This window comes from Mustela erminea, chromosome 12 (genome assembly GCF_009829155.1).
Source record: "Mustela erminea isolate mMusErm1 chromosome 12, mMusErm1.Pri, whole genome shotgun sequence".
In the NCBI taxonomy this organism is placed as follows: Eukaryota; Metazoa; Chordata; class Mammalia; order Carnivora; family Mustelidae; genus Mustela; species Mustela erminea.
The window spans coordinates 51,209,670-51,222,421 of NC_045625.1; the positions used below are offsets into that span (position 1 = coordinate 51,209,670).

General features: G+C 36.6%; 1 protein-coding gene across 4 annotated transcripts in view; it reads right to left on the reverse strand.

Moving 5' to 3' along the window:
* CNTLN (centlein) overlaps nucleotides 1-12,752 on the reverse strand; it is a 292,701-nt gene that overhangs the window by 169,737 nt on the left and 110,212 nt on the right. For all 4 annotated transcript variants that reach the window (XM_032307449.1, XM_032307446.1, XM_032307448.1 and 1 more), the window contains exon 7: nucleotides 12,564-12,726. In XM_032307449.1, coding sequence (XP_032163340.1) covers nucleotides 12,564-12,726 — 163 coding nt within the window. The remainder of the gene's footprint in view (nucleotides 1-12,563; nucleotides 12,727-12,752) is intronic.

The window sequence follows — 12,752 nt, forward strand, 5'->3', positions numbered from 1 at the left end:
CTCATTTTATGAGGCCAGCATCACCTTGATCCCAAAACCAAACAAGGATCCCATCAAAAAAGAGAGCTACAGACCAGTATCCTAGACGATCACAGATGTGAAAATTCTCACCAAAATAGTAGCCAATAGGATTCAACATTACATTAAAAGAATTATTCACCACAGCCAAGAGGGATTTATTCCAGGGCTGCAAGTTTGGTTCAACATCCGCAAATCAGTCAATGTGATACAACACATCAATAAAAGAAAGAACAAGAACCATATGATACTCTCAATAGATGCTGAAAAAGCATTTGACAAAGTACAGCATCCTTTCCTGATCAAAACTCTTCAAAGTGTAGGGACAGAGGGCACATACCTCAATATCAACAAAGCCATCTATGAAAAACCCACCGCAAATATCATTCTCAATGGAGAAAAACTGAAAGCTTTTCCGCTAAGGTCAGGAACATGGCAGGGATGTCCATTATCACCACTGCTAGTCAACATAGTACTAGAAGTCCTAGCCTCAGCAATCAGACAACAAAAGGAAATTAAAGGCATCCAAATCAGCAAAGAAGAAGTCAAACTATCACTCTTCGCAGATGACATGATACTATATGTGGAAAACCCATAAGACTCCACTCCAAAACTGCTAGAACTTGTATAGGAATTCAGTAAAGTGCCAGGATATAAAATCAATGCACAGAAATCAGTTGCATTTCTCTACACCAACAATAAGACAGAAGAAAGAGAAATTAAGGAGTCAATCCCATTTACAACTGCACCCAAAACTATAAGATACCTAGGAATAAACCTAACCAAAGAGACACAGAATCTATACTCAGAAAACTATAAAGTACTCATGAAAGAAACTGAGGAAGACACAAAGAAATGGAAAAATGTTCCATGCTCCTGGATTAGAAGAATAAATATTGTGAAAATGTCTATGCTACCTAAAGCAATCTACACATTTAATGCAATTCCTATCAAAATACAATCCATTCTTTTCAAAGAAATGGAACAAATAATCCTAAAATTTATATGAAACCAGAAAAGACCTCGAATAGCCAAAGGGATATTGAAAAAGAAAGCCAAAGTTGGTGGCATCACAATTCCAGACTTCAAGCTCTATTACAAGTCTGTCATCATCAAGATAGCATGGTAGTGGCACAAAAACAGACACATAGATCAATGGAACAGAATAGAGAGCCCAGAAATAGACCCTGAAGTCTATGGTCAACGAATCTTCAACAAAGCAGGAAAGAATGTCCAATGGAAAAAAAACAGCCTCTTCAATAAATGGTGTTGGGATAATTGGACGGCCACATGCAGAAAAATGAAATTGGACCATTTCCTTACACCACACACGAAAATAGACTCAAAATGGATGAAGGACCTCAATGTGAGAAAGGAATCCATCAAAATCCTTGAGGAGAACACAGGCAGCAACCTCTTCGACCTCAGCTGTAGCAATGTCTTCCTAGGAACATCGCCAAAGGCAAGGGAAGCAAGAGCAATAATGAATTATTGGTATTTTATCAAGATCAGAAGCTTTTGCACAGCAAAGGAAACAGTTAACAAAACCAAAAGACAACTGACAGAATGGAAGAAGATATTTGCAAACGACTTATCAGACAAAGGACTAGTGTCCAAAATCTATAAAGAACTTAGCAAACTCAACACCCAAAGAACAAATAATCCAATCAAGAAATGGGCAGAAGACATGAACAGACATTTCTGCAAAGAAGACATCCAGAGGGCCAAGAGACACATGAAAAAGTGCTCCACATCACTCGACATCAGGGAAATACAAAGCAAAACCACAATGAGATATCACCCTACCCCAGTCAGGATGGCTAAAATTAATAAGTCAGGAAATGACAGATGCTGGCGAGGATGCAGAGAAAGGGGAACCCTCCTACACTGTTGGTGGGAATGCAAGCTGGTGCAACCACTCTGGAAAACAGCATGGAGGTTCCTCAAAATGTTGAAAATAGAACTACCCTATGACCCAGAAATTGCACTACTGATATAAACGTAGTGATCTGAAGGGGCACGTGCACCTGAATGTTTATAGCAGCAATGTCCACAATAGCCAAACTATGGAAAGAACCTAGATGTCCATCCACAGATGAATGGATAAAGAAGATGTGGTATATATACACAATGGAATACTATGCAGCCATCAAAAGAAATGAAATCTTGCCATTTGCGACGACATGGATGGAACTAAAGGGTATCATGGTTAGCGAAATAAGTCAAGCAGAGAAAGACAACTATCATATGATCTCCCTGATATGAGGAAGTAGAGATGCAACATGGGGGATTAAGAGGGTAGGAGAAGAATAAATGAAACAAGATGGGATTGGGAGGGAGACAAACCATAAGTGACTCTTAATCTCACAAAACAAACTGAGGGTTTCTGGGGGGAGTGGGGTTGGGAAAGGGAGGTGGAATTATGGACATTGGGGAGGGTATGTGTTATGGTGGGTGTTGTTTAGTGTGTAAACATGGCGATTCAGAGACCTATACCCCTGAGGATAAAAATATATGTTTAAAAAAAATTAGAAAAAAAAAAAAAGCCTGGAACAGATGATCTAGATCAGCTCTGCTCCTGGAATTGGGATCAACTCTTATTCCTCAGTACTTACTCCAAATACACATTTCCTACTTGCTATTTTTTTTGATGGCTGATTGGACTTCTCTTATTCAGTAGCAAGGAGACCACTCACTTGTGGACTTAGAGTACAGGCAGCAAAGATAGCCCTCCAGCCATTTTTAACTCAAGCCCCTAGGCCATCAGTAAACTTGGCCACAAAAAAAAGTTTTCAGGGAGGCTAAGTCTATTTTCATTTCTGAAGTGTTTTGGGGTGACAATGCCTCAGGGTAATAGAAGGTTTATTTCTCTAGGAGATCCCGCAAAAATGCAAAGGTTTAGGATGTTCGAGTCCCGTTAAATGCTATTTTTTAAAATAAATTTTTAAAAAGACATCTATTTATTTATTTGACAGAGAGAGAGAGAGAGAGAGAGATCACAAGCAGGCAGAGAGGCAGGCGGAGAGAGAGGAGGAAGAAGGCTCCCTGCCGAGCAGAGAGCCCGATGCGGAACTCGATCCCAGGACCCTCAGACCATGACCTAAGCCGAAGGCAAAGGCTTTAACCCACTGAGCCACCCAGGTGTCCCTGTTAAATGCCATTTTGTTCTCATCTCATTAAGAACAGTAGAGTGAGTTAGTAAAGTTCTCAAGTGAGTAAATTAGGTAATACAACAAATTAACTCATCTGCATTGGTTTAGGCATTGGAGTTCGTAACTTTTTCTTTATTAGCAGTAACAATTTCTTACAACGGTTTTCAGAGAGGCTCTTTTCTCTACAAATTCTTTCCTTTAATAGTCCATAAAGCCAATATGGATCAGAATTTTTTCCAAGATTCTGGCCTATGAAAACATTTAATTATATACTTCCATCTATACAAGTATTAATCATCATAATTCATAATCCAGGATGCTTACTATTCTCGATGCTGTTTTCTGTTGAAGAAATTAAAGTTTAAAAAGTTAAGAGAAATTTCAGGGGACAGAATGCAAGTTATCTCCAGTAATAGGACCCCAAACTCCAAGTTCTTTAATTTTCAGGGACTTATACCAAAGTACTCTTCTTCCCTTATTTTTATTAGTGTTAAGGAGCAAGCTATTTTGTTAACCTTAACAATTTTGGAAGTGGATATGCTCTGTGACCCAATGACTAATTTGCTTAAAGAATAAAATTTTCCCTATTTAGTAAGTATACTGTTTGCTATTATGACTGAGACAATAAATTCTCCCATTGAAAACTGTTTGTAGCAGAAAAATTAGGGGGGAAACTGATTTAACATGCAGCTTAAACTAAAATAATGTATAACCTAAATCCTTATTTTCCCAAATTGATATTGCCTGCATCATAGAATTATCATTAAATAGAACAAAAAGTGATAAAACACATATGTAGTACCTCAAAGATGTTAGATGGTATAGAAATCACAAAAGTTGATACAATCCTTACCTGTAGTTAATCAAACACATATATAAATGGCAATGCAAATGTAGAAAAACAATCAAAACTTCCCCCTACAGAAGGAACAATGTGGTCAGGGTCATGAATTCTTAGTTGGTCCTTGTGGTTCTGTACCTCCCATAACCCACTCCCTGGTTGATTGTCTTGCTAATGGCTTTAGCAGAAACTACCTGGCATCATGAGGTTTGCTTGTAGTTAATGTAAACTTGTTATAGTTACTTGCCGTCATCTGACTAGGTACTGATGTATTACTCCTATTGTGGTCTGCGTTATAAATGCTTGTAAGATGTGGAATAAAATTGGCACTGTTGGACATCAAAAAACAAAAAACAACAACAACAAAAAAACTTAGATAAATGGCTACATGCTAAGAGGAAGAAAACACACAAGCTTACTTTCATTTCTCTTGATGGGTGTGTATCCTCCAGAGAAGCCCTCCACATTATTAGGTTTTGTGTATGAGACTAATGATTTGTTAAGGGAACCTCTGGGAAAATATGACTCAACCCCTTCCCTGTGCTCAAAGTTTTTTCAGTTTTCTCTCTTCATCATTGTCTCCTCTACACATTCCTCTCAACCTACCACTGAGGGTAACCGATTTTATCTTTTCTGACAATGAAATGAATACTATGAAATAAATCAACTTAATAAATTGGATAAAGGAGGAGAAATGGGAGGGAAAGCAAAAAAACAACAACAAAAAACAAGAGAAAATTGAGAGAAAGAGGAAAAAGAAACTCGATTAGAAACAGTAATTTAAGAAGACCTAACTCTTCAAAAAGTAAGTTTAGTAAGAACTTGAGATAAACTATTAGTGTAACTTTTATTCAACTCACCTGAGTATTACCCCAATTATTACTTGTAAGTAATAAAATTAATGTGAAAACATATTTGAAAATCTTACTTTTAAGTAAACAATTTCATCTAGTTGTTGCATGGATTATTAGACTACTTGAATTTATTGGAAAAAATCTAGAAAAATACATGTGGATGAGGAATAAACATAAGTATTAAGTAAAATCCTTCAGGATTAGAATGAATAATTAACTTGACGTAATGAATACTACAGGTCTAAACAGTAGCATACTGTTTATTTTTGAGAAAGAAGGTAGTGTGATCATTCACAAATTTCAGCATTCTGAATTCCACCACTAATATATTTTTCTGGGGAAAAAACATATATAAGAAAAAAAATCTGAAGAAAGTAAAAAAATTAAAAATTGTAATGCCATAGCAAAATAAAAGAAACCAAATTTTTATAATCAGGAGAATGAGTGGCTGAAGGATGATGATGGGGGTCCTTTTCACAGAGGATGATAACATGCTAGGATCCCTTTTCACCAGAAAGAATGCAATGGAATCTTTTTTTTTTTTTTTTTAAAGTAAACTCTATACCCAATAGGGGCTGGAACTCATGACCGTGAGATCCATGCTCTACTGACTGAGTCAGCCAGGTGCCCAGCAATGGAATCCTTTAAGTAACATAAGTAACTTAGATATCAAGATCAACTTCCCACCATTAAAATTATTGACCATTGAAAGAATTTTGATAAGGATGAACAATGGAAGTTTATAGAATTTATTTGCATAATCCTTTAAAGATAGGACCACATTATTCCATGTATAATGGAACTATACAGTGGGCTTTATAACAGAGTTTAATATTGTGGGTTCTGAACCCAAGATTATGCAGATTTGAATTCTACCACCTTTCAACAATACTTTCAGCTTCAGCTACTTGATCTATAAAATAATAAGGAATGATAATACACCACATAGGGTTGGTATGAAACTTAAACAGTGAAACAAAAGGCCTTTTCCCACTTGTTGATACACAATATGCTCAAGAAATGTTAACCATTATTATACAGTTGCTGGACATGACTTAATTTGGACCTCAATCCACATAATACATTTCTGAAATAATGTGTATAAATGGAAACACAGATTCTCCTTGGCTTATCATAAAATTTTATATTCCTTACTTAGGATTATGCCCCAAATGGAGAGCATTTCTACTTGTTTTCTTAGTTTCTCCATACTTTTATACCATTCAGAACCATTTACTCACCTAAATAGTTAAAAGTTAAATGGGCTGGGATTATATTTATTTATTTATTTATTCTTTTTTAAACATTTTATTTATTTATTTGACAGACAGAGATCACAAGTAGGCAGAGAGGCAGGCAGAAAGAGAGAGAAAAGAGGAAGCAGGCTCCCTGCAGAGCAGACAGCCCGATGTGGGGCTCGATCCCAGGACTCTGGGATCATGACGTGAGCCGAAGGCAGAGGCTTTAACCCACTAAGCCACGCAGGTGCCCCTGGGATGATATTTATATTAAGATAGAAAAATATGCCTACAAAGCTTAAAAATAGTTCCACTGAAAAAAAATCTGTGATTTTTTTTTTTTAAACTGCACAATCCAAAGTGGGATATCATCGTATACAACTCCTTAAGGTTCAATAATTTAACACTTCTGGGTCATTTCTCAAGTGGCAGGCAAGTTGCCTTCAAACTTCATGATCCCCTGTGCATTCTCAACATTAACTAACTTAAACAAGACTATCTTTATGTATGAACGAACAAGAATAAACTGTATGCTATTAAATGTTCTTACTGGCTTTTTCATAAAAGGAATGGTTCCCTGGCCCTGTAGGTGTGTGCTTCTGTGTCTATGTCTGCATATTCAATATTCTCCAATGAATACTAATAGTCTGAACTGACAATAAAGAGAGATGTTGATTGCAGCTTTATTTATAATAGTAAAAATTTTTAAAAAACAGTAGTAAAAAATTTAAACAAAACACATTATCGACACTGGAAATACGGTTAAATTATATTATTATTTCCAAAGTAGTTATATGTCATGATATTGTTTTAATATAATGTAGTAAAGTAATGAAGTTAAAGATATTAGTGTATCCACAGATATGTCAAAATGCATTTTAAAAAACTAAGAAAATATTTGAATGTTAACAATATTTGCCTCTTAGAGATGGAATTAGTAAAAAAAAAATTGTGTTTTTATGAATAACTATTTACACATAGACTAGCAAGGGAAAAATAACTGTAATATTTACTAACCACAGGCAAAATTTACAAAATATAAATAAATAATCAAGAACTTCTAAATTGAGTTGAGTAGTTGAGTATACTAATAAAAACCTTATGAATAGGGGTGCCTGGGTGACTCAGATGGTTAAGTGTATGGCTTCAGCTCAGGTCATGTCTCCAGGGCCTGGGATCAAGTCCTACAACAGGCTCCCAGCTCAGCAGGGAGTTTGCTTCTCCTTCTCCCTCTCCCACTACTTTTGCTCTCTCTTTCTGTCTATCAAAGGAATAATAACAAAGGAACAATAACTTTCAAATTAAAATACTACAATGAGAATTAAAATTTCAGAAAGAGTATCAAGTCAAAAATTAGTCAAGTTCCTTCCTACACTACACCCCTAAGAGGTAACTTCTGAGGAACAAGAAAAAAGGAAAAGGAATTCAAAGCAGAAAAAAAAGGACAAAAAGGAAACTAGACATAAAAGAAAGTAAGCCAGATCTTTAAAGCAGCAGATGTCAGTTTGCTCTTTTTTTCCCACCTCTATACTATTCATAAGCACAACATATTCCCATCACCTTTCTCATTATCTAGGATGATTTTTGGAGCAGATGGTCTTAATCCTGGGCAAATGTGTGTGTCAGGTTTCAAAAAGTATCCCAGATCAAGGCTGAAGTTATGACAAGTTCTCCAAATTGGAGTGATAAGCTCTACCTCTCCAAATTTAGTAAGGGTTTTGACTAGGGAATTTATGGCTTGAGGTAGAGTTCATATAAGAAGAGTTATTAAGAAACTAATTCATTTCGCTGAAGTCTTATCTTCTCAGAATAAATATCACTGGTATCACTTCATCAAGGAGAGTCTCTAATCCCTAACCTAGGACAGGAACAGGCCGCAGGTATGTACTTCTACCATTACAACATACATCATTCTTACTCCTCCTACTCAGTATCAGTGAGCGATTAGCTTTTATGTTGTAAGATGTAAAGAATAAAGGCAGTAAAAAAACCAACTATGCAGATAACAGGGGACAGTGTTTAGGCAGTGAAAGCAAGTGCAAAGACCTTGAGGTTTGGATGTTCAAGGGAAAAGGCAAAATTAAGTGTGGCTGCAGTGGAGAGATTAAGGAGAAGAAATGTCAAAGATGAGATCAGAAAGGTGATGCAGAGCCAGATCATGTATGGTCTCCCAGGTTGTAGTAAGAACTTGGGTTTTTTACTTTTATGAGACAGGAAACCACTGGAGGGAGCTGAATAAAGGATTTAATTTGACTTAGGAAGTTAAAGCAAAAACATCCAGACATCTGTGTTGAGAATGGACTCAAAGGGGATTAAGGTCAGGAGCACAGAAACAAAGTGGGAAACTACTGCAGTAGCCCATGTAATACATGAGAGTGGTTTGGACAGAATGGTGACAGCACATTCTTTCACATAGTGAAAGTAGCAGAAATTCAAACACATACTGAAGGCAGAGTGCACAAGAGTTTAGTTTTGAAGATGTGAAGTCTGAAATGCCCATTAGGCATCTAGTTAAGAAGTTAAGAAATGATTGGGAGGGAGACAAACCATAAGTGACTTTTAATCTCACAAAACAAACTGAGGGTTGCTGGGGGGAGGGGGTTTGGGAGAAGGGGGTGGGATTATGGACATTGGGGAGGGTATGTGCTTTGGTGAGTGCTATGAAGTGTGTAAACCTGGTGATTCACAGACCTGTACCCCTGGGGATAGAGTATTATGCCTCCATCAGAAAGGATGAATACCCAACTTTTGTAGCAACATGGACGGGACTGGAAGAGATTATGCTGAGTGAAATAAGTCAAGCAGAGAGAGTCAATTATCATATGGTTTCACTTATTTGTGGAGCATAACAAATAGCATGGAGGACATGGGGACTTAGAGTGGAGAAGGGAGTTGGGGGAAATTGGAAGGGGAGGTGAACCATGAGAGACTATGGACTCTGAAAAACAATCTGAGGGTTTTGAAGGGACGGGGGGTGGGAGGTTGGGGTACCAGGTGGTGGGTATTATAGAGGGCACGGATTGCATGGAGCACGGGGTGTGGTGCAAAAATAATGAATACTGTTATGCTGGAAATTAAAAAAAAGTAAAAAAAAAAATAATAAAAAAAAAAAAAAAAAAAAAAAAAAAGAAGTTAAGAAATGTTAAGGAGATAATTACATATATTCTTTCCTAAAGTTCAGTTTAGAGATGCAGAGTAGATAGTCAAATTTGGGGGGCATCAGCATATGGACAATTTTGATTTTGAAAGCCCAGGTGACTGGATAAAATCAACTAGGGTGTGAGTTTAAACACAGGAAAAAAAAAAAGACATCCTAAGATTTGGGCCTGAGACATAACATTGAGGTGATATGGAGACAAGGAAAAAACCAGAAAGGAACTGAAAAGGAACAGCTAGAACGGAAGGAAGAAAGTGACACAATTGGAAGTGCCTGCAAGCCAGGAGGGATAGAAAAAAAAGGAAGTATTTTCTAGGCACAGAGAGTCATTAATTGAGACACATATTGCCAATAAGTGAAATAAGATAAAGATTGATATATGATCATTGAACTGAGCGATGTGGGGGTCACAGGTAAATCTGAAGAGAAATTTTAGCAGAGGGAAAGGGACAAACACTTGACTGGAGCTGGTTCAACAGAGAAGAGGACGGGAGTGAACTTTGGGAAAAAATAAGTCTTTCAAGGAATATTGCTGGAAAAGGAAAGAAAAGAAGGAAGGGAAGAAAAGGACTATAGTGAAGTCAATACATGTTTCCTATTGTGTATTTTGTTCTCTCCCCCTGATCAGAAACATACCGCCCTATTTGTATGTGAAGAGGAAAAAAATGATGCTATAGAAGAGAGGGGAAACATCTTCTGTGGACAAGTTTATAACAACAAAAAGTTGGAGAGGGAGACCTTAATAATCCTAAAATTAGACTGTAAATCCACACTATATATACTCATGCTAGAAGACTAAGAGGAGCAGGAGGAGAGCCAGAGCTCTATGGACTGTCATGGAAATACTTCCAAGGCATATCACTTAAAAAATGACAAGTTTAAGCACAGTAAGGATAGTGTAAGTTCATAAATATTAAAATTATACTATGCCTACATTTGTGGTTGTGTACGTACACATACACACAGAGTCCCTAATGCAGGAAAATCTGGAATGACTACTCAAATGACTACCCCTGGGGAGGGGATGAAATGAGCTGGGGTGAGTGGAAGGGTATTTGAATCTGTTAGACTACCACTATCAGGACTTCTGTAGTATTATTTCAATAGCTTATAATAATGTATTCTTGTAATGGTTGCATACTTAACAAAATGACTTAAAAATATTCCGTTCTTCTAGAGATACTCTTGGATATATTCAAATATTAAGAGTGGTTGCTTCTGAAGCAAGGGCTTTGGGTACAAGTGCAGAAGACTACTGTTTTGTCTCATACACTTGTGTGTTATTTGAAAGTTTATTACGAGCACGTAAGTAATACTTTGGTAACAATTATTTTAGTTAAAAATGCTTAAGTACTCAGTTGTTCGAAATGATGTAGAATCTGCAAAAGTTCTCAGGTAGGTTATAAAAAAGATGATTGCTCTCTGCAGAGGATGCTAAGGAAAGATCAACAAAAAACAATTAAGGCTGAAACATTTTATCTCAAATTTTTAGCTAACTATTAAAAAAAAAGTACTTAGCACACAAGATTGAAAAATGAAATAGCGAAGAAAACAATGCCTTTTTCCTCCTCTTTACCAAGTTCTTTCTTGCTGAGAGTAGAAACAGAAAAAGAAGTATTAGCACATAAGAGAAAAGGGTATGAGGCTTATTTTCAAGCAACTTGAAAGACATATTTGAATATAAATTGCCATAGTGGGGGACTTTAAAGCAAAAATTAAGAGAGAGAAATGTTTGAGGTAAATATACAAGTGAAAAACATGAAAATAATTAAAGTTACTAATAATAACCAGTATTGTAAGTCATTTTAGCAAGGGAAGCTAGTTTAGAAGCAAAAGCATACTGGGCAGTCCCACCACACAAAACAAAAAGGTGAAGCTGCTCTCTTCCAAGTGGAGAGAACAGGCTTTACCCTTTCACTTGACATTGGCCACATCCTGGAATACAGAACACATAGTGAATACCACTGTTCCAAAGCATTATTTAAAAATATACATTTAGGGGTGCAAGAGTGGCTCAGTCGGCTGAGCGTCCCACTCTTGATTTTGGCTCAGGTCATGATCTCATGGCTGTGGGATCAAACCCCACGTGGAGCTCTGTGATCAGTGGGAAGTCTGCTTGTCTCCCTCCCTCTCTTGCTGCCCCTCCTCCCTTGCTCTCTTAAATAAATAAATACATCTTTAAAAATATATGCGTTTAAAGTTTACTTAATATTTACTATTACTACTGACATAAAATGTTAATTATAGATACTGGATTTTCATGGTCCTTTTTTAGGAGAAGAGTGAGTTAAACAGAAAAAACAACACAGATTGCCCTATTTAACCACTCTAAGCTTTGGCTGCCTCAACTATTACAACCAAATAAAATCAATCTTGTAAGACTGACCAATACAGAAACTAAATTATTTCTATAAATAATCTGGTACACTACACAAAAAAATAAAAGTGTTTTTGTTTTTTTTAATTACTAGCCATAATTATTGTTGCTGAGTTAGTCAGCATACCTAAATAGCTGGGTAAGCCTTCTGGAGAGGCTCCTAAAACAACTGTAAAGTAAAATGACTATTTAAAAGAAACACACAGGGCACCTGGGTGGCTCAGTGGGTTAAACCCTCTGCCTTCAGCTCAGGTCATGATCCCAGGGTTCTGGGATCAAGGCCCGAATCAGGCTCCCTCTCAGCGGGGATCCTGCTTCCTCCTCTCTCTCTGCTTGCCTCTCTGCCTACTTGTGACCTCTGTCTGTCAAATAAATGAATAAAATCTTTAAAAAATAAAAAATAAAAATAAATAAAAGAAACACACAAAATAGAGAAAAATCCTTGGAGAGTATTGATCCTGAGGACCTCATCAGCATACCCAACTGTGTTTGTACAGGTTGGCCAATAAAATAATGCACAAAATTCTAAAATGAAAGACTGCTTTAGGTCATAAACTAGAAACATAATTGATGAATAATTTCTCGTAATAGAAGGCTATGTAATTCCAATCCCCCTAGTCCTTCCTGGTTTGGGAGTTACAGTCAGGTATGTTTTATAGTAGATGTCAAAATTCCAATTTATAAAAACAATATCCCATAAAGAAAATTTGCTTCTATATTTTAAATATTTCAGCTTTAGTGGCCATAAAGAAAAGTCAAAAAATTTCAAGTATTACCAGATTGAATTATATTTCATTTTTAATTCTGAAGAACCATAAAGAAGGGAATAGTAAAGAAGTGTTGAAATTGGAAAAAATTTGAATTCTATATATTTTTAGAAGTTCATACATATAAATTTACATTTTTATGACAGAATAAAAGCATACTTTTTGATATGATATACTTTCAGCTGTGTGAACATCTTCCTGATTCCTCAGGACTTTCTGCGTGTCCATATTCAGAACCTGAAGCTGCTGGATCAGCTCTGCCTGCTGGGCTGTATGAGCACTGTTCTGCTTATAAAGGTTCTGCAGCTCCTGCAGCTCCTTCCTGTGCAAAGGAAGCAATAAATAGAG